The 23539-nt window shown below is 49.6% G+C and overlaps 1 protein-coding gene across 4 annotated transcripts; it reads right to left on the minus strand.

Moving 5' to 3' along the window:
* Positions 1 to 480: 480 nt before the first annotated feature.
* On the minus strand, positions 481 to 21610 carry ephb3b (eph receptor B3b). 4 transcript variants are annotated; one of them, XM_030372829.1, is made up of 11 exons: positions 21464 to 21610; positions 20585 to 20747; positions 19994 to 20102; positions 18058 to 18110; positions 17380 to 17502; positions 15137 to 15384; positions 14245 to 14460; positions 13469 to 13654; positions 11820 to 12019; positions 8349 to 8504; positions 481 to 5518 (listed from the first exon to the last, which is right to left on the minus strand). In XM_030372829.1, the coding sequence occupies exons 1-11, from the start codon at positions 21557 to 21559 to the stop codon at positions 5410 to 5412; spliced, it is 1659 nt and encodes a 552-aa protein (XP_030228689.1). In that variant the 5' UTR covers positions 21560 to 21610; the 3' UTR covers positions 481 to 5409. The 4 variants fall into 4 exon arrangements, with proteins under 4 accessions (XP_030228689.1, XP_030228687.1, XP_030228688.1 ...); XM_030372827.1 differs by having other exon boundaries at positions 17296 to 17502; XM_030372828.1 differs by having other exon boundaries at positions 17380 to 17514.
* Positions 21611 to 23539: the final 1929 nt, after the last annotated feature.

Consider the following 23539-nt stretch of genomic DNA (forward strand, 5'->3'; position numbering starts at 1 on the left):
TAATGGAATAAAACGGTTTAAGCAGTGTAAACCTGGAACACACATTGTTACCAAGCTGTAGACTGGGTGAGGTAGTGTTTAGGGCAGCGTATCGTCAAATTGCTGCCGAGCTATAACTGGTACATTAGCGTAATTAGCATAGCCAGAGCCCAGCCTGGGTGAATGGCTTGTTTATTTGAAGCAGATACTTATCTGGAGTCACGACTGTGGCCCACTAAATCAACCGATACAAGTTGCTCGGAAAACTGCCCACAATTCTGATAGTAATTATGAGATTGCAAGATGGCCCGGAATGATGACATTGTGAATAAATATTTAGTTGTTGTTCTTTCGCCTGGGTAATTAGACAAGTTTTGTATGGTATGCTGGTGAGTGAGCATTGTGATAGCTATTGCATTGCATTCCTGAACAACAGTTAAGCCGATTCTTTTTTTGAATAATTTAGAAATGCCACCCAAGAAAACACAAGACACAAACACGTTGGGTTACATTTCTTAAATAATTTAATTGCAAAAAGGGTCTTTTAAAAATATTTCTACAAGAATGCATCATTTTTGTAATTTGTTGGGTTAAATCCGCACCATTAAATACATCTCAATGCTTTTCAAGAAAGAAACAAAACAATAACAGTTGCATCTATCATCCTTGCCTGACCCCTCACCTTCTGAACGGCCAAATCCCTTTCCCTGACTCTGCTTTTCAGGGGAGGAGCACCTGGCGCGTAAAGTGATCTTATAGACAAGGGCCTAAGGAATATCTACACCTAAAGAGCAAATGATGAAAATAATAGGATTGAAGGATGTGACGGGGCAAGAGCGGGAAACAGCCAGATGGGTGGGGACAGAGGTGGAGGTGGGGAGGTGATAATATAGCTGAAGTGGATGTAAGCATATTTTGAAAACTCTGCTAGCACAGAGAAAGTGGGCTTTGTTGGCACAGCGATAGACAGTTGCACAGTGAGCAAAGCATTGCCTTCGTGGTTGACAACGCTAATTGTACATCGGCGGACATCTGTGTTGTGTCCGCACACTCTCGTATTCTAGCATGCACACGTTTCCATAGTTCTGTGTGTGTGTTTTAATGATAACAAAAAGCACCTGTAGGGGGAACAAATATGGGAAACGGAAAACTAAATATATGTGTTGCGTCCATTCTACTCAAAAAACGGGAGAGGCAAAATCAACTTGAAACGGCCTGAATTAAAAACCCTCTCGAAAACGTCCTTTTCATTCCCCCGTTCTCGCCCGATATGCTGGCACGTTAATCATTCCTTTTTAGATGCACAACTGTAGCTACTTAGCTCCCATCACTCAACGGCCGTCCGCGAGCTCTAGCAGCTCCGAGCCCCGCACGCCATGTGCAACACATCAATAGTTCACGCTAGCTCTGAGCGAGCCGCCATCTCCCATGAGTGGGCATGTCTACCATCTGATTGTGTTTAGCCTCCAAAACCCTCGCCACCGCCTTCCTGCTTCTCCTTCCCTCTCCGCTGCCTTTTTTTTCTCATTTTTTGTTGTCATTTATCAACGGTCTTATTCGGTACCACATGTGGGCCGGTAATGGTAGCGGGGATGGGGTTGATTGAGTGAGTGAGTGAGTTGAGAGCGCTAATAGGGAGGAATATTTTCCTCCCGCGACTTTTTCGCGAAGGAGAATGGATGGTGATTGCATTCGTCTCAATCTTCTTAGCCTGCCCCCCTGAAAATTCGAACTTTAACATTTTTCTGTGTATTTCTTTGTCTTGTCGGAGAGAGAGACAGAAGTTTGCACCGCAGAATAACGTCAAGCAAATCTCTCATCTTGAAGAGGAAGCACTTTCTCATCGTGGAGGCGCCAAACACCAACAGAACACTCTAAGAGGTGGAGGTGGTGAAGGTGTTTAGGAGGTGATGCACAGTGATTGACCTTGAGGGGGTTCTCTCTTCACTCAACACGTTTCTACTTTTTGTGTTCTCCTGCAACTGGTTTGCATTAGTGAAGCCCAATGCATGGTATGGGTGTGTGTGTGTGTGTGTGTGTGTGTGTGTGTGTGTGTGTGTGTGTGTGTGTGTGTGTGTGTGTGTGTGTGTGTGTGTGTGTGTGTGTATGTGTGTGGGGGTGGATAGGTGCACTTTAAATATATGCAGCAGCATTTGAAGAACAGGCATTGGGATTAGGAACACATGTTTCACTGAACAATATCCATAATGGAATCTGGGGGGGGACTTTAAAGGAAGAAGTGATACAGCGAAGGCTGCTTTTTCTCAAATGAACACAAGCTGCAAACGACGCGCACACATAAACACACGCGCACACCTAGGAATATACACATTTCATTGACCTGAGGGCTTGAGGACCGTCCAGGGAGTCAGGACGAAGAACACATCTCTGTACCTTGGGTCTAACGTTACAGGTGATCATTCGGCTGCCCTCAGGAGTGGATTGTGTGTGTCTGTGTGCGTATGTGTGCGCGTGTGGTTGCACGGCAGGGCTGTTGATCCTGCATCGCTGCAGTAATCAGGCAGCCTGCCCCGTTGGAGACAGGATGATTGCGGGCCGAACGGGAAATGAGGAGAGATAATGATAGGTCGGCTCTGATGGCACGTCTGCCTCCTTTCTTCCTCGTTTTTCGTTGCTCTGAGCGACGCGTCCTGGCAGCCGCGGAGCGACCGCGGTCCGCTAATCGAACCGACAGACAAGGACCACCGAGCCTCCATTTTATGTTACATATATATATATATATATATATTTATACATTTGTTTTGGCTTTTTTACAACCCTGGGAGTGGGGGCCCTGTTTGTGGTGTAGAAGGGGCCAATGTCGGGCCCCTGTAGGGGAGCATAAGGAGGAGTACGTCCCTTGGTGTGTTTTGAATAACGAGGATGGATGGCTGGAAGGATGGATGGATATCGTGGGTCTCGCTAACGTCTGCAGCAGCTGTTATGTGGTGCTGTTGTGTGTTGCTTCTTTTTAGGTGGAACGAGTAGGTGATGTGTGTGTATTGATTATTCAGAATCCACCCCGTACACTGATCCACACACACACGCAGACACGCACACGCACACAGACACACACACGTACGCACACACACACACACACACATATACACAAACACACACATACACACGCACTCCAATGCCAAGGTCGTTAATAAGGGAGTGGGTTTATGGGCTTCACTCAGGATCAAATATTTCTTTCTCTCTTTTTTCCTTTCATTCATGCTTTCACAAACCTTTAACCGGTTGGCTGGTCTGCACAGAAGAAGACATTTCAAACAACACTTCCAGGTTTCTTCTCAAAAGACATTTTTTGTTCTTTCCATGTTTCTTTATCTTATTTTCGTTACAAAACATGTACAGGCTGTTTAGAACAACAACAAAAATACAATATCCAATTTATATGCAATTTAAAGTTTTTTTTCTTCGTTTTTCTCTTTAATAATCATCAATTTGCTGAATCTGGGTTGTGTCTTCCGTTTGATTGTTCTATAATCCACGTTCCCCGACGGGGGTGTGGAGTCACCTTTGATGGGGGGGGGGATACAAATAAATACATAGTGCTGCCTCTATAGTACATAGAGGGGGTGGCTGCAGGGCGCTGGAAGATGTGAGTGTATGTTAGTGTGTGTCTGTGTGTGTTTGTGTGTTTGTTCGTGTGTTGGGGCAGGGGTGGAGGTACAAGTCAAACAATTATTTCTAAACCTTGGTGATAGTAAAAATAAGAAAAAAACGAAAGCATGGTGTCTTCCATGGTTTTGCTCTGTTTCTGAACCATATATATATATATATGTATATATATATATATATATATATATATATATATATATATATATATATATATATGTATATCCAAACTTATTTTGTCTGTATTCAATAATAATAATAATCATAAAAACGATGAGTTAAAGAGTTGTACACAGAATATAGTGAATGGTTTGCAAATAGAATTGTTCCTTGTGATGATGATGGTTCATGCGATGTTTCTCCATGGTGGCAGAAAGCGGAAGCTGTATTGTACAGTATACTTGTGTGCAACTCGTTCGCATTCCTGTGTGGGCACTGAACCACACAACACACACACTCAGTCGTTCACACACGCATAAACAAAACACACACGAAAGGCTAAGTTGTCTCAAAGTTAAAGTCATTTTTCGCCTTTTTTTCAATCCCGTCAAGTGTCCATCTTGTACCTCTTTGTACGCCATTTTGAAAACACCTCCACCCCTCCCCCCCAAAATAAGTGTACTAAAAACAAACAAATGGGTGTACACAAAATCAAAATGAAGGGTGTGTGTAGGGTTGTATTAACAAAAAACAAACAACAGCAACTTCCATGGGTTAAAAACACGACGTTAGATGATCTTCCGGTGGGGAGCTATTGAACTATCCTAGGTCACTCTCAGGTAGGTAGGGCTTGACCTTACACACACATAGGGTCCCAGACGTGGCTCCTCTCCGCGTTCCGGGACCAACCGTCCCCCACTACATCCCATCCGACACTTTGGCATCGCAGCACTCTAGTGTTCCTCTCCAGCTCCTTGACCTTCACAGACAGGTGCCCTTTCAGTTAACACACCTTCAATATGAAGGTGGGGGTGGCGGCGGCGGGGTGGGGGGGGGGGGGGCATGGGGGCTAGACGGTAGGTGGGGCACACACGCAAAACATGAACAACTGCAACGACTGCTAGCATGTAGAAGGACTTCCTCCACTATTTCAGCGTCCAACTCTTTGTCCGTTTTTTTTTTGTTTTCCATTTTTTTTTCTTGAACCCGGGGTAAGCTTTTTTTTAATTGTTACCCAGAATCCTTTGAGGGAACATCAGTGTTTCTCCCGACCGCGGCCGTGAGCGTCCTCCGGCGAGTCAGAGAGCAAAGGGGAGTCTGTCACGCGAGAGTCAGGCGAATCCAGGTACCAGATTAAGGGTGCTATAAGGTCCGGTCCGAACCTCACAGAAACACACGCACGCATGCAAATGTCAACCCACACCTCGAGACGGTGAGGCACACATGGGATATAAGGGGGCTTACTTGGCCTCCTTCCTCGAAAAAAAATATACAAAAAAGAAATCTGGTTTCAATGTCTCGTCGGATGAGGGAACAAAAAAATCCAACAGAATTTCAACCGGGGACGCTTCTGAGGAGGAGGAGGAGGAGGAGGAGGAGGAGGAGGGTAAAGGGTAGTGGTAACGACGAAAAATAAAAGGAAAAAATAAAACTAGTCTGAGGCACTGCAAGCCAGTTTCATTGCTTCTGATTGGCAGAGATGGGTCAGGCAGCTAGTGGTTCCCATTGGCTCTCTCTTACTCTCTCTCTCTCTCTCTCTCTCTCTCTCTCTCTCTCTCTCTCTCTCCCTCTCTCTCTGGCACAGTTCCTCCCCGTGTTCCTCTGTGTGTGGCTGCTCTGTGACGGCCCTTGGCGTCCCGTCGCCGCTCAGACCTGGACAGGAAGTGTTTGGTTCATCTGTAGTCTCATGTCCTGAATGCTGCCCAGGATCTTTTTCTGATGGCCGGCCAGCGTGACTCCTATCCGCAGGAGGTCCCTACGGAACAGAGGAGGAGAAAACAGGCGGTTGAGTCATTAAAGCTCAAGTATGTACACATTGCAGGGGGGGGCAGACAGTAGCACTGGAGTCAATCTCCCTTTTTCTTTTCCTAATCAAACACAAACAGCCCTGAGAGAGGGACAAACGGACCGGGGGGCCATAAAATAAAATGGCAGCCAGATGCCGTGTTGACACAAGAGCTAGCCTCATTCGACCCGGGGCGTCGCCGTAATTTGACAAATGGCTCGGTCGCATGGCAGTTGGTCCCCATCAGATTGTGGTGCGAGAGAGTACATGTGGATAGTTAATGATTAAAAGCACTCTTTTTTTTTTTTTTACGCCGTACCTGTGCTTAGTTTTTTTACCTTCACAGCCGGTGCGCTTTACAGACTTCAAAACACTCCAGCGAGCGAGCGTGTGACTCACGGAACGAGAACGACCCAACCAATTTCACAGCCCGCTCGGTCAGAGACCTCCTCTGTCTTCGACCAGAGGCGAATCAGGATAACAGCGTTGAGCACTTTGCACCAAACTGTAAATATCTTAGCGGCGGTCGCGTAAATCTGCCTCGACCTCGACTTTTACGGTCCCGAGCGCCAGCTGCCGCGCCCGTCCCAGACGCCGCGAGAGGAGCCGTAGCGCTGAGCCGGGGCGGCCGGGGTTGGATGAACGGGGGGGAAATATGAAAATGTTGACATACAGCTGACATTATTAAACTCTTTACAGGCCTGGGAGAGTGCAGCACCTGCTGGGGCTGTCGTTAGGCCGTGGGCCGTAATCTAATCTGCCGGAGCCGGGCTGTTGGTTTAACGCGGTGGGACGGAATCACGAGCCCCCCCCCCCCCCCCCCCCTCCCACCTCCCACACCCCAACCCCCACCCCCGGCCCCCCTTCTCTTTTTGTTTCCGCTCGCCTGTTTGTCTTTCCCATGTCCAGAACCCAGGAGAGAGATATCGTCTGGAGGAGCCATTAGCGCGCTCTCTCTCTCTCTCTCTCTCTCTCTCTTTCTCTCCCTTTCTTTCTCTGGGTCAACCACGCCACTGTCTGTGTCCTCCAGACGCACACTCTCTCTCACACACACACACAGACACACACACATAATAACTCATATCATTTCATTGTATTTGCGGACAGTGTGTCCCTAAGCCTGTCTCCGCAACTTAGCGAACCGATCTGTTTGCTTTGTATATTCTAGCATATGGTTGTGTTTCTGTGCGTGTGTCTGTGTGTGTGTGTCTGTGTCTGTTCTGGTCTGTGTGTTTTTGAACAGCCAAACGATGATAACACCAATAACATGCAGCATGCGAGCGCGCGGGTGCGAGCGCTGCACGTCTGCCCATTCATCCTGCGCCATCACGTACGCCCTTGCATGCCAACGCTACGGCTGCGTCACAGCAATTTCACACACACACATAAATTGTGTTTTTCGTCCTCCTTTTGGCCATCCCTGTCCGCCCGGCGACGGACGATGAAATGATAATAAATGGGAACCATTAGAGGAATTACTGGCCATTAAGGGCAACACAGAGCCACAGTACAACACACCTGTCAGCCGGGCCAAATTGAAACAAATTACCTCCACCTCCATTGGCTATTATGCGGCTAATTAGGATGATATATTTATCATTATTATCCTAATTCGTTTATTTGATCATCGCTAGTAGCCCCCCCCATTTCCACCTCTCCGATTACATTACTTCCTGTTTGAAAACACACAGCGCCGTTTTTTGCTGGTGGCCAAGGTCAACGGGAGGTTGTCGCCACGGTAGCGGTCATAACTGTATACTCAGGGAATAGATCGGCCCTCGCTAAATGAAATCATTTTTTCTCAATTTTGTGGTGTTTATAGTCAAGGAAGGTTGTGTTAACAGCTCTCTCTCTCTCTCTCTCTCTCTCTCTCTCTCTCTCTCTCCCTCTCCCTCTCTCTCTCTCTCTCTCTCTCTCTCTCTCTCTCTCTCCCTCTCCCTCTCCCTCTCTCTCTCTCTCTCTCTCTCTCTCTCTCCCTCTCCCTCTCTCCCCCCCCCCCCCCTCTCTCTCTCTCTCTCTCTCTCTCTCTCTCTCTCTCTCTCTCTCTCTCTCTCTCTCTCTCTCTCTCTCTCTCTCTCTCTCTCTCTCTCTCTCTCTCTCTCTCTCTCTCTCTCTCTCTCAGTTTACAAGATTATTTCTTACAATAATCATCTGGCCATGATATGTTATCATAAAATGTGTAAAAGCAAATTAAAAATTAGGACGGGAAGTATTCCTTTCTCTCTCTTTCTTTGGTCCTGAATGTTAACTTGTGAATGCATTCAACCCATATAATTAAATACCAAAGTTAATTACAGTATTAATATTATTAAATAAACAAAAAAAGGACAAGGACGTCATTGTATTCAATAATTAAATGGGACATTAGCATTTTAAATGGTATAACCCGGGGTGCAAATAGAACAAGCATTTAGTTCCAGTATGTTACCCTGATGTATTTAACCTTTAATTGAAATCTTATTCCGTCTTTACTCTTGTATTTTGTCTTTTTAGATCATGTAAAGTGTCCTCGAGTACCCAAAGCGATGTTTAAATACAATTTATTATTATCATTACTACACTTTACTATATTTATACTGCTTGTGTTCTTCTTGTGTCAACCTCATGTCACATGAACATCAGGTACATTATGACCGTTTGATAATAAAACCCTTTGTCTCATGAACTCCCCGCGTGTTTCCACAAGGAAATCCTGCCTCAGCCTAACTCGCTCATCCAAAACCATGTTACCATGGTAACCACATGAAGTCCTCTCCATTTAAATCCTAACAGGAACAAATCTGTATCCTTTTCCACTCACTCCGCAGTCATCTGGGCCACCAGGTCAAAGGAAGCGAATCCGGCGTTGACAAAGTTGTCACGGTAACGACTCATCTTGATGGCGTCCAGCCAGTCTCCCACAGTGGTAAAAGTGGTATAGTCCGGCACACAGCGGTCAAGCAGGGGCTGGGACACTCTACATTGGGGGGACGGGGGAGGGGGGGGGGATACCATAATGGGGGGGGAGAGGGGGAGAGAAAGAAAAAAAGAGAGAGTTTTAGAGAGGGTTAAGGTCGTCATTCTGTCACACCGACAGGGTCACCCTCACCCAGAGACACCTCTCTCCACTAGAGTTCACCTCCCCCTCCTCTCTCACCTCTCCCCCCCCCCCCACCGGGGAGTATAGGGATGTCCCCACAGCCCGAGCCCAGACAGACAGAGGGATAGAGAGGAGCCCTGGGGGGGGGGGGGGGTTGGGGGGGGTGGGGGGGGGGGGGGAAGGGGCGCGGTCACCACCTATCACCATGGGGAGGCTGGCTGGAGGCCTGAGGTGAGCGCCAGTTAAAGGCTCCGGCGTATGATCATTCCTCGGCGCTCATCAATGAGTGTGTGTGTGTGTGTGTGCACACCCGTGCACGGAAAAACCAAAGAAGAAAAAGAACACACACACACACACACACAGTGTGAAAAAAAACTTGTTTTGTTTTTCGTTTTTTAAACGTCCCAGAAGAGAAAGACAAAAGGAATGTTTGTAACACAACACCGGAGGGATGACGCATGGCTTCTGAAGCAGACTCCGGAGATACAAGAGGCAGAGGTATCAGCGGAATGCCGATACACACAACAACATTTAAAACCGTGAGAATCTACTGTTGTGTGTTTCTTTGTGTGTGTGTGTGTGTGTGTGCGTGAGTGTGCATATGTGTGTGTGTGTGTGTGTGTGTGTGTGTGTGTGTGTGTGTGTGTGTGTGTGTGTGTGTGTGTGTGTGTGTGTGGGCATATGTGTGTGTATGTGTGTGTATGAGTGTGTGTCTGTGTGTGTGCGTGCGTGTGTGCATGCGTGTGTGTGTGTGTGTGTGTGTGTGTGTGTGTGTGTGTGTGTGTGTGTGCGTGAGTGTGCATATGTGTGTGTGTGCATGTGTGTGTGTGTGTTTGTGTGTGTGTGCCTGCTGCCTGATGACTCAGTCGCATGTACAGGCACTTGCCACCCTCACCTGACGTCACACACCTGTCAGCACGCCACACGGGCCCGCGTCCGTCTCCCCGACACACACCCCAACCGCCTTTTGTTTTTTCGGTCTCGCTGATCAATTTCACAGATACCGAGGCCACCGCGGGAGGTTTAATATAAAACACAAAGAACGAACCCGCGAGCCACCGGGGTCGAGAGAGAGGAGCAGAGCGGTCGGGAACCAACCAAGCCAGCCGGGGGGGCCGAGGGAGGTGAGCGAGGGGGGCGAGGGAGGGGAGATAGGGGTGGAGGGGAGGGAGGGAGGGAGGGAGGGAGGGAGGGAGGGACGGGAGAATACAGGAGTACAGGAGCGAGGGGGAACGTGAAAGAGAGCCCCTGTCTCCCCACGCCTTCTCTGCTCCGGTGATCCCTGATGCCTTTTTTTTGCCGACGTTACATTCATTAACAATTAAAAGAGGTGGGGGGGTATGTGGGGGTGGGGGGGGGAAAAGGGGAGCCAGGCAGGGAGCGAGGGGAGCTAATAAGAGGCATACAGAGGTTCCATTGAGCGGTGTAGACGGAGCGATTTTTAATAAGAGCCGTGCCTCAGAGTGCAAGGCCTCAGGACGTCTTTAACCCCAGGAACCGGCTCCTCTTAGTGGGCCATTGTTACCCAGCCCTGTCTGATGTTAGCTTTAGAACCGTCCACGGGCTCCGCAGGGTACATGGGGACTACAGTAAAGAGAGGGAGGGGGGGGGGGGGGGGGGAGAGACCTTCCTGTGAAGATAGCCCAGCGAGCTTTGGTGAGGCCACCACACAGAGGCCGATCAAACACACGGCCCCGCGCTGGCTTTCGGCTGGGTTCAAAAGAACGAGGGGAAAAGAGGATATTCGCATTCCGGTGGCAGAGTAAAGGAACTGCACCCGTCGTGCGGAATAACATCGTCTCCGTGGAGCTGAAAGCCTCGACACCGCGTCCGCCCACAACGTTAGCGGTGTCTCCGCTACGAGAACGCTCTGCCATGTTGTTATCTGGGCATGTACGACTAATGAGCACAGCCCGACAAACCGACAGCTGCAGCTAACCTTCATCGCTCATCCTCCAAACCGCGACCGGGACAGCGGCCTCCCCCACTTCCCCGTCCTCCGTCACACTCAACACCAGCGGGAGGCCACATATCTGCTGGCCCGCTTTAAATCTCGTTAGTGGCTAATTAAAAGGCTGCCTGCGTCTCCACTTTATTTTGTCTTTTTTTTTTTGGGCTGCCGTGCCCTAATGGAGCTAATTAACTGGGAGCCTAATCTTCTAAGAAAGGCGCTTCCACGAGGCCAACCGGGGCTCCGCTACCCTCCAAGGCCCTTCCCTCAGGACACAGCGACCCCGATGCAGGGACTGATAGGTAGGTCAACCCCCCCCCCCCCCCCCCCACCACCCACCACCCCTCCACCGGGGTCCCGCAACACCCCCCCCCCCCCCCCCCGGTCGCTCTCTCTCTCTCCCAGCCTCCTTCCCTAAACTCTGCCTCTTTCCGTCCTCTCCAAATCCTAATTCGTTTGGCAGCAGTGCAAAACACACCGAGTGCAGCTTTGTCTTTGTGCTGCGCCCGCCAGAACGGAGTCTTAACTGCACGGGGGTTTATCTAACAATGGGAAAGTCAGATCAGGCCTCTCGGCGTAATCAATGCTTGTACAAACGCAACAAAAACTTGCATGGGAATAAGTCTACACGGAACAGATAAGGTTGCAAATTGGTTTAATATGAGTCACCGGGTCTCATGTTCCCTGTATCCGATTGGATAAGAGACTTTTATTTGTCCAGTTGAAAGCTTTATCGGCGTACGTGCTTTGGGGGCCGATACGAATGATCTTTAGAAGACTTCTGGCCAAAAGAAACGCTGATTCATTCAACGACCGAGAATATGTCCCATTCACATGCACCATTCATCTACCGTGAATCAACACTGGTCACACGATGTTCAGTTTATGAGGACTTTAAATACCACCTACAATGTCTTCAAGGTGGTTTATTGAATACGGTTTTAAAAATCAGTTCAATGAAGTCCACCGCCATAAAAACATACAGTGAGCCAATAACTGCCAAAACGAAGACTTTTTATTACCCTTACAACTCCCAAACTTTTTTTTTGTAACCAACTATTTATGATCCACAACGGTATCGCCACTGTATTTCCCCTTATAAAGGACTCACTTTCACAAGTAAAGACATTTACAACTTACGGGGGGGGGGGCGGTTAATTCCGCCGGATGACAGCGGCGGCGATTGTAAAGACGGTTTAATAAGAATAAAAACGATAAAAAAAGAACCCTGTGCAACCTACCCGGAGGACTGCGTGCTGTTGGTGACCACCTTCAGGCTGGCGGCGTTGCGGATCAGCTTGTCCAGCGTGGCCACGATCTGGGTGAACTTGGGCCGCAGGTTCCTCTCCTTCACCCAGCAGTCCAGCATGAGCTGGTGCAGCGCGGTGGGACAGTCCATGGGCGGGGGCAGCCGGTAGTCCTGCTCCACCGCGTTGATCACCTGGGGGGAGGCAAGGGGGGAGGGAGAAAGGGAGAAGCGGGGAGGGAGGGGACATCCAGAGGGTTAACAGGGTGGGTCTACATATACATTTACATTTACATTGAGGGCATTTAGCTGACGCATTTATGTTAAGTCACTGACAGTAAGTACATTTGTCAGAGGAAAGAGAAACAACAATATATCGCCGTCAGTACAGTAAGGATGTTCATAGAACCAAGTGCCAAGCACTAACAATCGCTAGGTTAACCCATTCCCTGTACACAACAAAGCTAGCTAGGATAAATGCTACATGATGCTTAGTACTATACATTACGTGTAAGGACCTACAACGTACAATCAGTGCGTAAGAGAGGTGGTGAGAGGGTAATGTGGGAGGCTATGCAGAGTCTAGGTGGAGTCTTGCAATGGATCATGCAAGAGCCAGAGAGATTGATCCTTCATCGGTAGCATGGGTTCCCTATCATGCAAGAGCCAGAGTTATGATCCTTAATCAGGGGTTTCCAAAAGTCGGGCACACACTCACCCACCTGGGGAGGGGCCTTTGTCCAAAGACACACCTACCAAATCCTTTGTGCTATCCCATAAGGGGAACACCCTTCTCCTATGTCACAAATATGCGTTGTTTCTCGATGTTTATTGTTCGTCAACACAGTACGTCCCTGTTGCAGCTTTCAGCCATAATGACCAAATAAAACGCACACATAATCCTTTCTTAAATAAATGTGATAAAGACGTTTATTGTGGCCATGGCTGTGACAAGCTAAGCCCCTGACCCGGCCCACTTATGGCTTGCGACCCACGGTTTGAAAACCACAGGAAGATACAGGTGAAACCGTACCCTCTCTTTGAACAGTTTACTCAAACAAACCCCAAGAACACTTGCTGGTGGGAACATGAAACCGGGCTGGGGCCAGGGGGCATGCTAGTATGAGTCTGTGTGTGTGGGTGTGTGTTTGTGTGTGTGTATTTCTGTGTGTCTGCTTGTGTGTGTCTGGGTGCGTGTGAGTGTGTGGTTGTCTGCAGTGGTGGGCTCTGATGGTCATGGTTGTTGTTGCTGGGGCCGGGTTTGAAGTCGACCACACCAATGCACCAGAGCCTTGTTGTGGTCAAAGGGCTTATGTAAGAACCGTTTTACTCATTTGAAAGCCCAGTGAACGACCGAAGCTGGCCTTTTTTTTTGTCTGCAAACATTTTGTCAAGTGGGGGAGAGTTTTGCTATAAAATGCGCCCCAAAGGACCTTAGTTTCATAGCGACCGACTCGGTTCTTAGCATGAAAGTGTTAAGAACCAAGTCTTTAGAAAGTGTTAGGTAACCAAGATGGCGGCTATGTAACTAAAGGAACAGAGTCCCCCCCCCCCACCACACCCAGCAAGCGTTTAGAACCAAGATGGAATGAAGATAGACCCAAGATGGCAGCCAGGCGAGCACGTTCCCACGCTCCAACTCACGTCTTGGTTGCTCATGTCCCAGTAGGGCCGCTCGCCGTACGACATGACCTCCCACATGACGATGCCGTAGCTCCACACGTCGCTGGCCGAGGTGAACTTCCTGTAGGCGATGGCCTCAGGCGCGGTCCAGCGGATGGGGATCTTGCCTCCCTGTGGATATGCGAATGAGTAGGTGAGCGTGAAATACTGGGCGCGGGTGAGGAGGGGGGGGGAGGGGATGGAACACACAAAGACACAAACAGTCGCACACATACAAGAGGGAGAGAGCGGGTAAGAACAGAGGGCACTCCGAGGATGTGTCGATGCGCACACAAAGCAAGCGACACATGGCACACAACACGACAACACACCACGGATTGAGATGCAGACAAAAACGACAGGACAAGGAAGGCTAACTGTTTTGCGGTTGTAAAACAGTTCAAAGTTATCTTTGACAGACAGAGCCAAGCATCTCAACAACTTGTTGAGTAAGGGTTATGTTTTAGGGATATGTAAAGGGTTCGGTTAAGGGGAGGGTTAGGGATAGGGCTTAAACATTGAAAACACAAAATTAAATCTCAACAACTTGTCGGGTTAGGGTTATGTTTGAGGGATAAGTTAAGGGTTCGGTTTTGTGAAAGGGTTAAAACATTGAATACACAAAATGAGATCTCAACATCTCGTTGAGTAAGGCTCATGGGTATGGTTAGCCTCAAGGCTAGGGTTACGGGGAAAACATTCATAAATACATCACATCCAAACAACAAACTGGAACTTTGTTCCAGCCGTCCACCCACCAGTGAGCTTGTGTAGGTGGGGTCGGTGGGGTCGTCCTCCAGGAAGCGGGAGAGGCCGAAGTCGGACACCTTGCACACCAGGTTGCTGTTGACCAGGATGTTGCGTGCGGCCAGGTCGCGGTGGACGTAGTTCATGTCGGACAGATACTTCATGCCGGCCGCGATGCCGCGCAGCATGCCCACTAGCTGGATCACCGTGAACTGCCCGTCGTTCAGCTGGGGGTCGGGAGAGAGACGGAGGAGGTAGCGTTTAGATCAAGGCAGCGGGTTCAAAGGGGAAGCCACTAATTTGCTCTGTTTTGTCCGTTCTCTGGTCTCAAAAGCTATTACTGTGCATCTCTCGTTCTTTCAAACTTTGCCACTTTTGTGCCAGTTTCAACCTTTAACAAAACTTTTCCGTGGATTCAGTCTCCAGTCCTCTCTCCCAGCCATCGATCTAGCCCTCTCTCCCTTGTTGCCATTTTGCTAAGACTCACTCATAAGGCCGGCCAGACATTGTTTGATGTGCTCCAGACAGTGATACGTCAGAGACCGAGCTCTTTGTAAATGTCAGCCGATGCGACAGCACCGGGCCTTTCCTCAAGGTATCCCTCATCACCGCCTTTGGGGCAGAGCCATTTCCTGTCTGCAGAGACGACCTGAGATAACTAATAGCCTGATCAGGGGCAATAATGCCACCCGCTCTTCGTTTGGCAGGATTGAGCAACGAGATCGGCATGATGCAAGATAAACACCTGACGTTGGATGGGGAATACATTTTTGGGATGGAACATGTGTTTGTGTGTCTGTGTGTGTGTGTGTGTGTGTGTGTGTGTGTGTGTGTGTGTGTGTGTGTGTGTGTGTGTGTGTGTGTGTGTGTGTGTGTGTGTGTGTGTGTGCGCGTGCCACTCACCCTGAGGAAGGAGTCCAGGGCGCCGTTCTCCATGAACTCGGTGACGATCATGACCGGTCGGCTCTTGGTGACCACGCCCTCCAGGCGGATGATGTTGGGGTGGTCGAACTGGCCCATGATGGAGGCCTCGGACAGGAAGTCCCGCCTCTGGCGGTCTGTGTAGCCCACCTTCAGCGTCTTGATGGCCACGATGATCTCGCGCCGGCCGGGCAGCTTGAGCCTTCCTCGGCAAACTTCGCCAAACTCTCCTATCGAGAGAGAGAGCGGTGCGTGGAACAGCCAGAGAGAGAGAGAGAGAGAGAGAGAGAGAGAGAGAGAGAGGGAGAGAGAGAGAGCAGGGGGAGATGGAGAGAGAGAGAGAGAGAGAGGAGGGCAGAGAGGAATTGATGGAAGAGTGGAGTAGAGTGCGGGTGGGGGAGGAGGAGGGGAGGGGGAGGAGGGGGAGGGATGAGGAGGGAGAAAGGGGAGAGGGTACAGTTAACTGGTTAGCAACAAGGATTCAGGGATTGGTAGCAGGGGGAGGGGAGCAGGACAGTGAGACTGTCAAAGGGGAGAGGGGGGGGTGTGTTTGTCTAGGGTGGTGTTTACGGTACTGCCTATGGGGCATGTATGGGTGAGGTGGAGGAGGCATCATGAGACACACGCAGACATTTTTTACAGGGGAGGCTGGTGACAGACTAGAGTGATGTTGGAGTAGGAGACGCAGGACGTCGGGTCGACACACAGGCACACAGAACCGAAAAGAGGCAAGGTTGAAAGTAACACACAGAGGACGCGGTTAATGAGTGAGTGGCGCCAGCCAAAGCTGTTGGGAGCGTGAGTTTGGGAGGAGAGCTGGGATTTTGTGAGGAGAGGATCGTTATGAGGCGATGGGGAGGAGGATGGGGAAGAGAGGGAGGGGGGAGAGGGAGGGGGGAGAAGGGGGGGGGGGGGGGGGGGGGGGGAGGGGGTGCCCTAGACTTCGTAGGGTCCAGTGTAGCGGGCACAGGAGGAGGTACTGGGCGGAGTAAGGAACTTGGTTCTCCTGGGGGTAGTCGTCTCTATGTGTTGGTAATTTACAACCGAGAGAGCGAGTGGCGTGAGCGTGAGTCGTGGAGCCAATGAGACGACGACAGGGGGAAGGGCGAAGAAGATATGTCAATGATGATGATGATGATGATGATGAAGATGATGATAACAATGAGGAGGAAGGATCGAGAGATGGGTGGGGGAGGGGGGGGGGGGGGGGGGGCGAGGGCGAGGGAGGGGGGGTAGAGGACAGGGAGGACAGGGGTTGAGGGGGTTTTGTCACTCAAAAGGCGAAGGCTTGGGAAGCGCCTGGTTTCAAGTCGTAGCCACAGCAGTAGGAGGGCTGTCACAGCAGTAGCGGTGGCAATAGCAGTAGCGGTAGTGGTAGTGGTAGTAGTAGCAGTGGTAGTAGCAGCAGTAGCAGTAGTAGTGACTCCATCTCCATCATCACAACATCTTCCAATTTGGGCACTGATACGAAAAATAGCTCAATCTGGATTGGCTCAGTCCTGCAGCTTTTTAGCAAAATGCATTACCATATTATTATTTTACCATCAGGTAGACAGAAACATGACAGATATATGCTAGATCAACAAGGGTCTACATAGAGCGAAGGTGACCACATATTTGGTGGAATATATATTCAAATATGTGCCAAGTCAAAAGTCAAATCATATGCATAACAGTGACGTCTTAACAAGTAAGGCACAAATAAATGTGTGGAATAAAAGATGGCCAATCCTGGATCTTGCAAAAATAATAAATTGATTTAATTTTCTCAGCTCAATCCAATCGTAATACTTAATTTTTTTAATCCTTTTAACAAAATCTTAACAAATAACAAATGGCAAATCTCCTGCTCCAGGATTGGACTTGATTTGTTCCCAACACAAAAGACATCACCACGGGACAATTACAACTGCTAATCTAAGGGCTTCAAGGGGGAGGGTTAAAACAATAGGCGGGAATTCTACAACTGTGAATCAGGCTAACATCGACGAGGACGGCAATACACGCTAGCGGTTCGGTGACAACACACTATACTTGGGAGAGGAAGCCCCTAGAGGGCCGATACAGTGGGGGGGAGAAAGGGGAAGAGGAGGTGAAGGAAGGAGGGGAGGAGGGCTGGTCAATGAATTGAGTGAAAGTACCGATTGGTGTGAAGTCCTCTAATGGTATGGCCTGGAGGTGACTAGCGGTCTTCCCCCTGTTGCTCAGGAGCTTGGGTGGGTTACCTGCGCCGATGACCTCCTCGATCTTCACGCAGGACACGTCGATCTCCTTGGCAAACTCCCGCACGGCCTCGTTGGGGTCCTCGTAGGTGAAGGGGTCTATGTAGACCTTCATTCCCGGCGTGACTATTGGGGATTCAGTAACGAGAACAGGGAAGTGAATACGATGCTGACGGGGTTTCGATGTGTGGAGAAAGTAAATTGTAAATGGACTGCATTTGCATTTGCATCTGCGCTTCTCTAGCCAGTGGCCACTCAAAGCGCTTTACGATATCGCCTTATATTCATCAATTCGTGCACTCTTTCACACAGCGACGGCCTTGACAAAAAGTTTGTCTCAGGGACACGTCTACATTACTCAAGGAGCCGCTTGGTCGAACTAGCAACCTTCCGGTTACCAGCCAACCCGCTCTACCATATGCCGAGCCATATGCCGCCGGTGGTGTTAAATATGGATAAGTGTTGGATATTAAAACAGTAGCCATAATGTACGTCGAACGTTGCATGAATTAGTCATCGTTGCGACAAATAGGGTACAACATTGATCAACCAAACATGTATGTACGACTTCATCTGGGGAGGATTTGTAGCGTCTTTGGTCGCCACAGACGAACACTGTTGTGGTGGCTTTTCGGTGGGCTTTGTATCATGTGACAGGAGGATCTCCGCAGAGAGACTTACTGTACTGCTGTAGCTTTTCTGTGTACTCTGATTCTGAACCGTTCCTTTGCTTCCTGCGGGTAGAGAGGCAAAAAGGCAGCAGACTTAGTCACGTGTGCCTCCTCGCGCAGCATGATGCCACACCGGAGAGAGGAACAAAAGGAAGAATACAAATATCCATGACAATATCCGCACCCAAGAAGTCTAACCAATTCTGCCTGGTGGGACGCTTCTCCTTTCAATCGGGTGGTACAGCGTTTGGGGAGGCGGTGACATAGACAGTTATTGCACACCGAAAGCCTGGCGGAGGATTGAATAGTCCGGGATTGTGGCGGCGGTTTACAATCATACGGATGCATTTCCTTTGTCCCGCAAGCAGGACGCTCCGATGATACGGGATACGCAGAGACAAAAGCGCACTCAAATGACAAGCAGAACTGTCTCACGATCCTCAAACCATCACCGTGATCATTCAATACAGCCTATCCCCTCTCCAAACACACGCAAACATTTTTCTCTCCATTCATATCGTCTGTTCCTTCTCCCCTGATTGTTCATCCCTTCAGCCTAAACACTGTGCTATATTTATATCTCTCTCCGTCACTATCTCTTTGTGCTGCTGTGTTGGCGTTGTGTTGTGCGTCTGTGTGTGTATGTGTGCGTGTGTGAGACACAGGCTACAATGGCGTTGACAGTACGATAGGGGGACGGGGGGGGAGGGGGCGGCTGGAATTACATGTTAATGTTCCTCCATTGTTGTCTAACCAGTAACCGGGGCAATAATACCCAGCAGTAATTAGCATCTCATTTCAAATTCTAATTCGGCGCTGGAATATGGTCGAGGCACCGTGATTTTTTTTTTGTAGGATCGAGACTCATTCTTCCCCCCCCCCCCCCCCCCTCAGTGACGGAGGAGCGGACGGGCGGCGACGGCGGCGGCTGAGACACCCCCCCCCCCCGAGACACTGAAGAGTCGGTTGGGTGGGGGGGGTGGGGGGCGATTATGGTGGCATGAAAGAAGGCAGCGGCGAGGGGCGAGAGGGGTGCAAAGGGAGATTATGCGGTCTAGCGTGACCGATGCCCGTGCTTGTCAGCCGCGGCCCCCGACCAGCTTGAAGAGAGCGCCCAGGGGGTGCCAGTCTGCCGCGGTTGCCAACCTTTCACATTTGTATGCGCACACACACACAAACACAAACACACGCAAACATTTCCACGTACACTTTACACTACTGCGGAAAACAGCCGAGCACGTCTGACGGACGAGAGGTGTGAGGATAAAACGACGGAGGTTTAAACCCCGTTGAAGCCGTGTCAGGCGTTCGCTTTTTAGTTTTTTTCAAAGGCATAAGCTGACCACGCAGGCTTCTTCTGAGGCAATCGCTCCCTGGGCATTGGGAAGAAGAGGAGGACAGGGGGGAGGGGGGGGGAAGGGGGGGACGCATCTGGGTTGTTTGGTTGCAAGGGCGGCCGAAAGGACGGCTCGGAATGCCGGGGCCACGAGGACGCAGCCTATCAGGCTACCCAGCTGCTCGGCCCTGCGCCGGGGTCCAGCGAGCGGACTTGTGCTTTGTCCCGAGCTGTTTATTATTCACAGATTCTGAGGACTAATCTGGCATTTGAAGGGCTCACAGGTGGCACATCAATCCACTGTGACTCTTCTCGGGGGTGGTTTGGAGGACATGCAAACAAAGTTGACATTTTGGAAATGATCACTAGCCCTTTTCCAGCCCGTATAGGAGATATTTCCATTCCCGGGAAAATAAGTTTTTGATGCCTCGGAGCTGTATCATTTTTGTCACGAAATGTATTTCCCCTCTCGACGTATGTGCACATTTGCACAAATGTATTCACAGTGAAAATGATTCTCTGTGAGCTTTTTCGCTCCACCCTGCACTCGCTCCCCTGCGGGACCGTCGCGACTTCTTCAACTCGAGACTACCACTCATTGCAGTCTTACTTGAGGCAGACGATGGCGACGACCACGACGGCGATGAGGACCACCAGGCTGGCGGTTGCCAGGCCGACGATGAGCGGGAGCTGCTCCTGGATCGACTTCTCGGGTTCGGCTGGGATGTCGGGAGCGGAGGGGTCAGAGGTTACGCAGAGAAAAGCACAGTCACTTACATCCATACGCGCTGCCCACGCAACGCCCTGCGGGCAAATCAATTTTTGACGAGGCATGGGTTTCTTTCCGACTCTCCCTCAAAGCGGTGTAGGTCTCTCGGTGAGCCAGTACGCCTCCCACATCTACTACAGAATTATGGACTTAGATAACTTAGATCATGCCCCGGCATTCGTATATAACAAAGGCCATAGAAGGATAGGCCTTCAATGAAGAAGAAAAAAAAGAGTACAACTTTTATTTTCTTCAGAATTGTACTCCCGTATCCACGACAACTCATTTATGTAACCGTTCAAGAAATGTGGTTTGTGTAGCTGATGGTCATGAAGGACCTTTTCAGCTCCTGCGTTCCCTACAAGGCTATCCGGCCTATTCACCGAGCCAGCACTTTGCCGCCAACAGTCAGGTGCTTCCATAGGAACTCACGTTGCAGGTTGGTGCTGAAGTCAGTGGGGCTGCTGTAGCGGCCGTACCCCGCCACGGTCCGGGCGCGGACCTGCACCACGTAGGACGTCCTGGGGTTGAGGCCCTCGATCCGAGCGGAGCTTCTCTGGGCGGTCATGGTGTGGGCGATGGCCTCGCCAGCATCCTGTCAGAAGAACACGGATCGACACGATGTCACCAAAACAACACTTGGCCCCTCGCACACTTTGTTATTATCGTTGTAGCGGTGCCCAACCCTCGGCCGACACAGACGACTGGTCTTGTCACTCAGAGTCGGGCGGCGGGCTAGCAGAACAAGTATGGAGAGACAGGAAAGGGAGAAATAAAAGACGGAGAGAGGGAGCAAGAGGGAGCGAAATAAAGAAGAAAGAGAGGCAGAGAAGGGGGATTGGAGCCCGGCTGTTAATCCGACAAGGGAGGAACAGAACAACAAACGGTGGATAGACGCTGTCTGTCTGTGGTGGCTCCAACAAGGCTAATCTAGCCTTAGCTCTCTGGGCCTCTGGAAAACATCAAAACTTTCACATGAATAGCTGGGGGGACGAAGAGAGAGAGAGAGAGAGAGAGAGAGAGAGAGAGAGAGAGAGAGAGAGAGAGAGAGAGAGAGAGAGAGAGAGAGAGAGAGAGAGAGGGGCGAAAACTGAACTATGGTTGGAGTTAGAAAAAAGAGAAATTCAGAGGGTGGAAAGAACGAATGAGAGGAAGACAAACTAAGTTGGGTCGAGTTGAACGACGAGTAAAACACGTTTGCCCTTTCGTATAGTCGCCGCATTCAGAGTCACGGTCGCCGGCATTGTTTTGGGGATTTGCAAGAGCAAATTGGGATCAGGCTCAGGGACATTGATTCACACCGTGTCTTACCTTCTCATGGTACTTTATCTCGTAATCCAAAATGATTCCATTTGGCTTCTCCGGCGGCAGCCAGGACAGGCTCATGCTGTTGGCTGTGGCCGCCATCAGGTGAACTGTGGGTACTGCAGAGGGTGCTGTAACAGGGGACAAGAGACAAGGCAGAAGAACCGGTTAAATTCTTCACCGAAACAGCTTGTGTCTTCTTCTTCTCTGACGCTGCATCCTTGTAGTTGTACAATAAGACAAAATACGAAACGGTTGACGGTAAATGGCTTTGTTTTGTACTGTATTAGGTATGCAGGGCCACCCTTTAAACACTCAGATTCCGGCTTCCGGAAGCCTTTGGCAGAGTGAAAAGGTTGAGAGACAAAGGAGTCAACACAACTGACAACTTAGCTCGGGATACGCCCAGCTCACATCGCAAAAGAACATCGGAGAAACTTTGACTGTTCCGGTACTTCTACTGTCTTGAAATGTGAACCATTAAAGAGATGCTATAAAATATGACGAAATTCATTTTTAGTTTTCCGATGTACAGAAAATGTGATATAAACTTGCAATGCATATGACACATATCTATAAAAAGGGCAGGTATACTGCGTCCTCTTTTTATTTTAAAATACAGACACACTTGTACACAAACCGCAGTACAATCCTTCAACGCACTGTCACGCCACCCACCTAAGCGTTTCATGCTTTTGTTATGCGAGCGACTTTTAGCTTTTTAAGTACTTTCTGCTTTCTAATGTCTGATTTTCCTTATTTCGAAATCCTGGTTGGTTCTATACCTCTGAATCACTCTCCCTTCTCTCCCTGTTATACTCTTTCGTAACCTCAACAGTCAATTTAAAGGTTGTTAAGGTTGTTGTTGCTATTCCTCTCTTTCCAAAGATAACAAGTTCTACCCTTCTCCGGTTTCCAGCCCTACCATTGTTCTTGGCAGATTTTCATTTCATCTTGATGGGGCCTGTAGTCCTTCTCTCTCTCTCTCTCTCTCTCTCTCTCTCTCTCTCTCTCTGCCATTCTCCCCTTCCTCTACCCCTCCGTCAGTCCATGCCTCCCTCATCTCCTCCTTTCTTAAAAGCTTTTTAATCCCTAGGTCCGGTTCTTTGATCCTTTCCCTTGTATTTCTGTTTTTCCCTCTGCTGCCGTCTTTGTGAACAGACCTCCCTCTCTCTTTCTCCCCATACTTCCCCAAACCCTCCCCTGCAAAGGCCGAGCCACCCAGGCCCTCCTCCGGTTCCTCTCTCCCCCTTCCCCAGAAGACAATGCCCCCTGGTCAGATCCCCAGGTCACCCTAGCCTGGGGGATTAGGGGCCCACTGTGGGAGAGGCCCGTGGAGTAACCATGGAGGTGGCCCCCAGGGGCTTATCACCAGCTCCACTATTTATTTTTGGTCTTAAAAGTGGAATGTGAAGACAGGGATGGTCCTGGGTCTACAGGAGGAGATAATCTGATAATGGTTGATGTTCTTCTTTGCCCCCGCCTTCTCCCCTTGAGGTCTCCTCCTGCTCTAAGCTGACCCCGAAACCAGGGATGGACAGGGCTCCCTGTCACCCCAGCATCTGATCTCTTGTAAAACAAAGGGGCTCTCACATAGAGCCGTGTGGAACTCCTAGACCCCTGGGCCAAAAACACAAAGCATTCCGGAGGCCTCTTTCAGGGGCAGGAGGACTGAGACGAATAGCATAAGGAGAGAGAGAGGGGGACAGACAGAGCAAGGAAAAGAGAGGGAGAAAAACTGACCGGGAGAGAACGAGATGGCTGGGTGATGCTGGGTCTGTCTAGACAGAACATTTGAGGCAGAGACTAAACAAATTACTCAACACACTGCCACCAACCCACAGCCACCTTGGTGAGCAAAATTACAAAACATGTTTTTTTGTTTTTTTCTACTTTTCATTAAATTAGGAGCAGGCTTAATCCATGTTTTGTAAGAAAGGGTACATCTCGCAGCAGGCATTTCCCAGCCCGCTTTTGCATTTCATAACGCATATTTTTTCTCATGCATCGGGTAAAATGTGTTGAGCTTTTATCTCTGCAGGGTGAAATTACATTGGGATGCATTCAGATTGCCGCATGTTA

Source organism: Gadus morhua, chromosome 12 (assembly GCF_902167405.1).
Source record: "Gadus morhua chromosome 12, gadMor3.0, whole genome shotgun sequence".
Taxonomy (NCBI): domain Eukaryota; kingdom Metazoa; phylum Chordata; class Actinopteri; order Gadiformes; family Gadidae; genus Gadus; species Gadus morhua.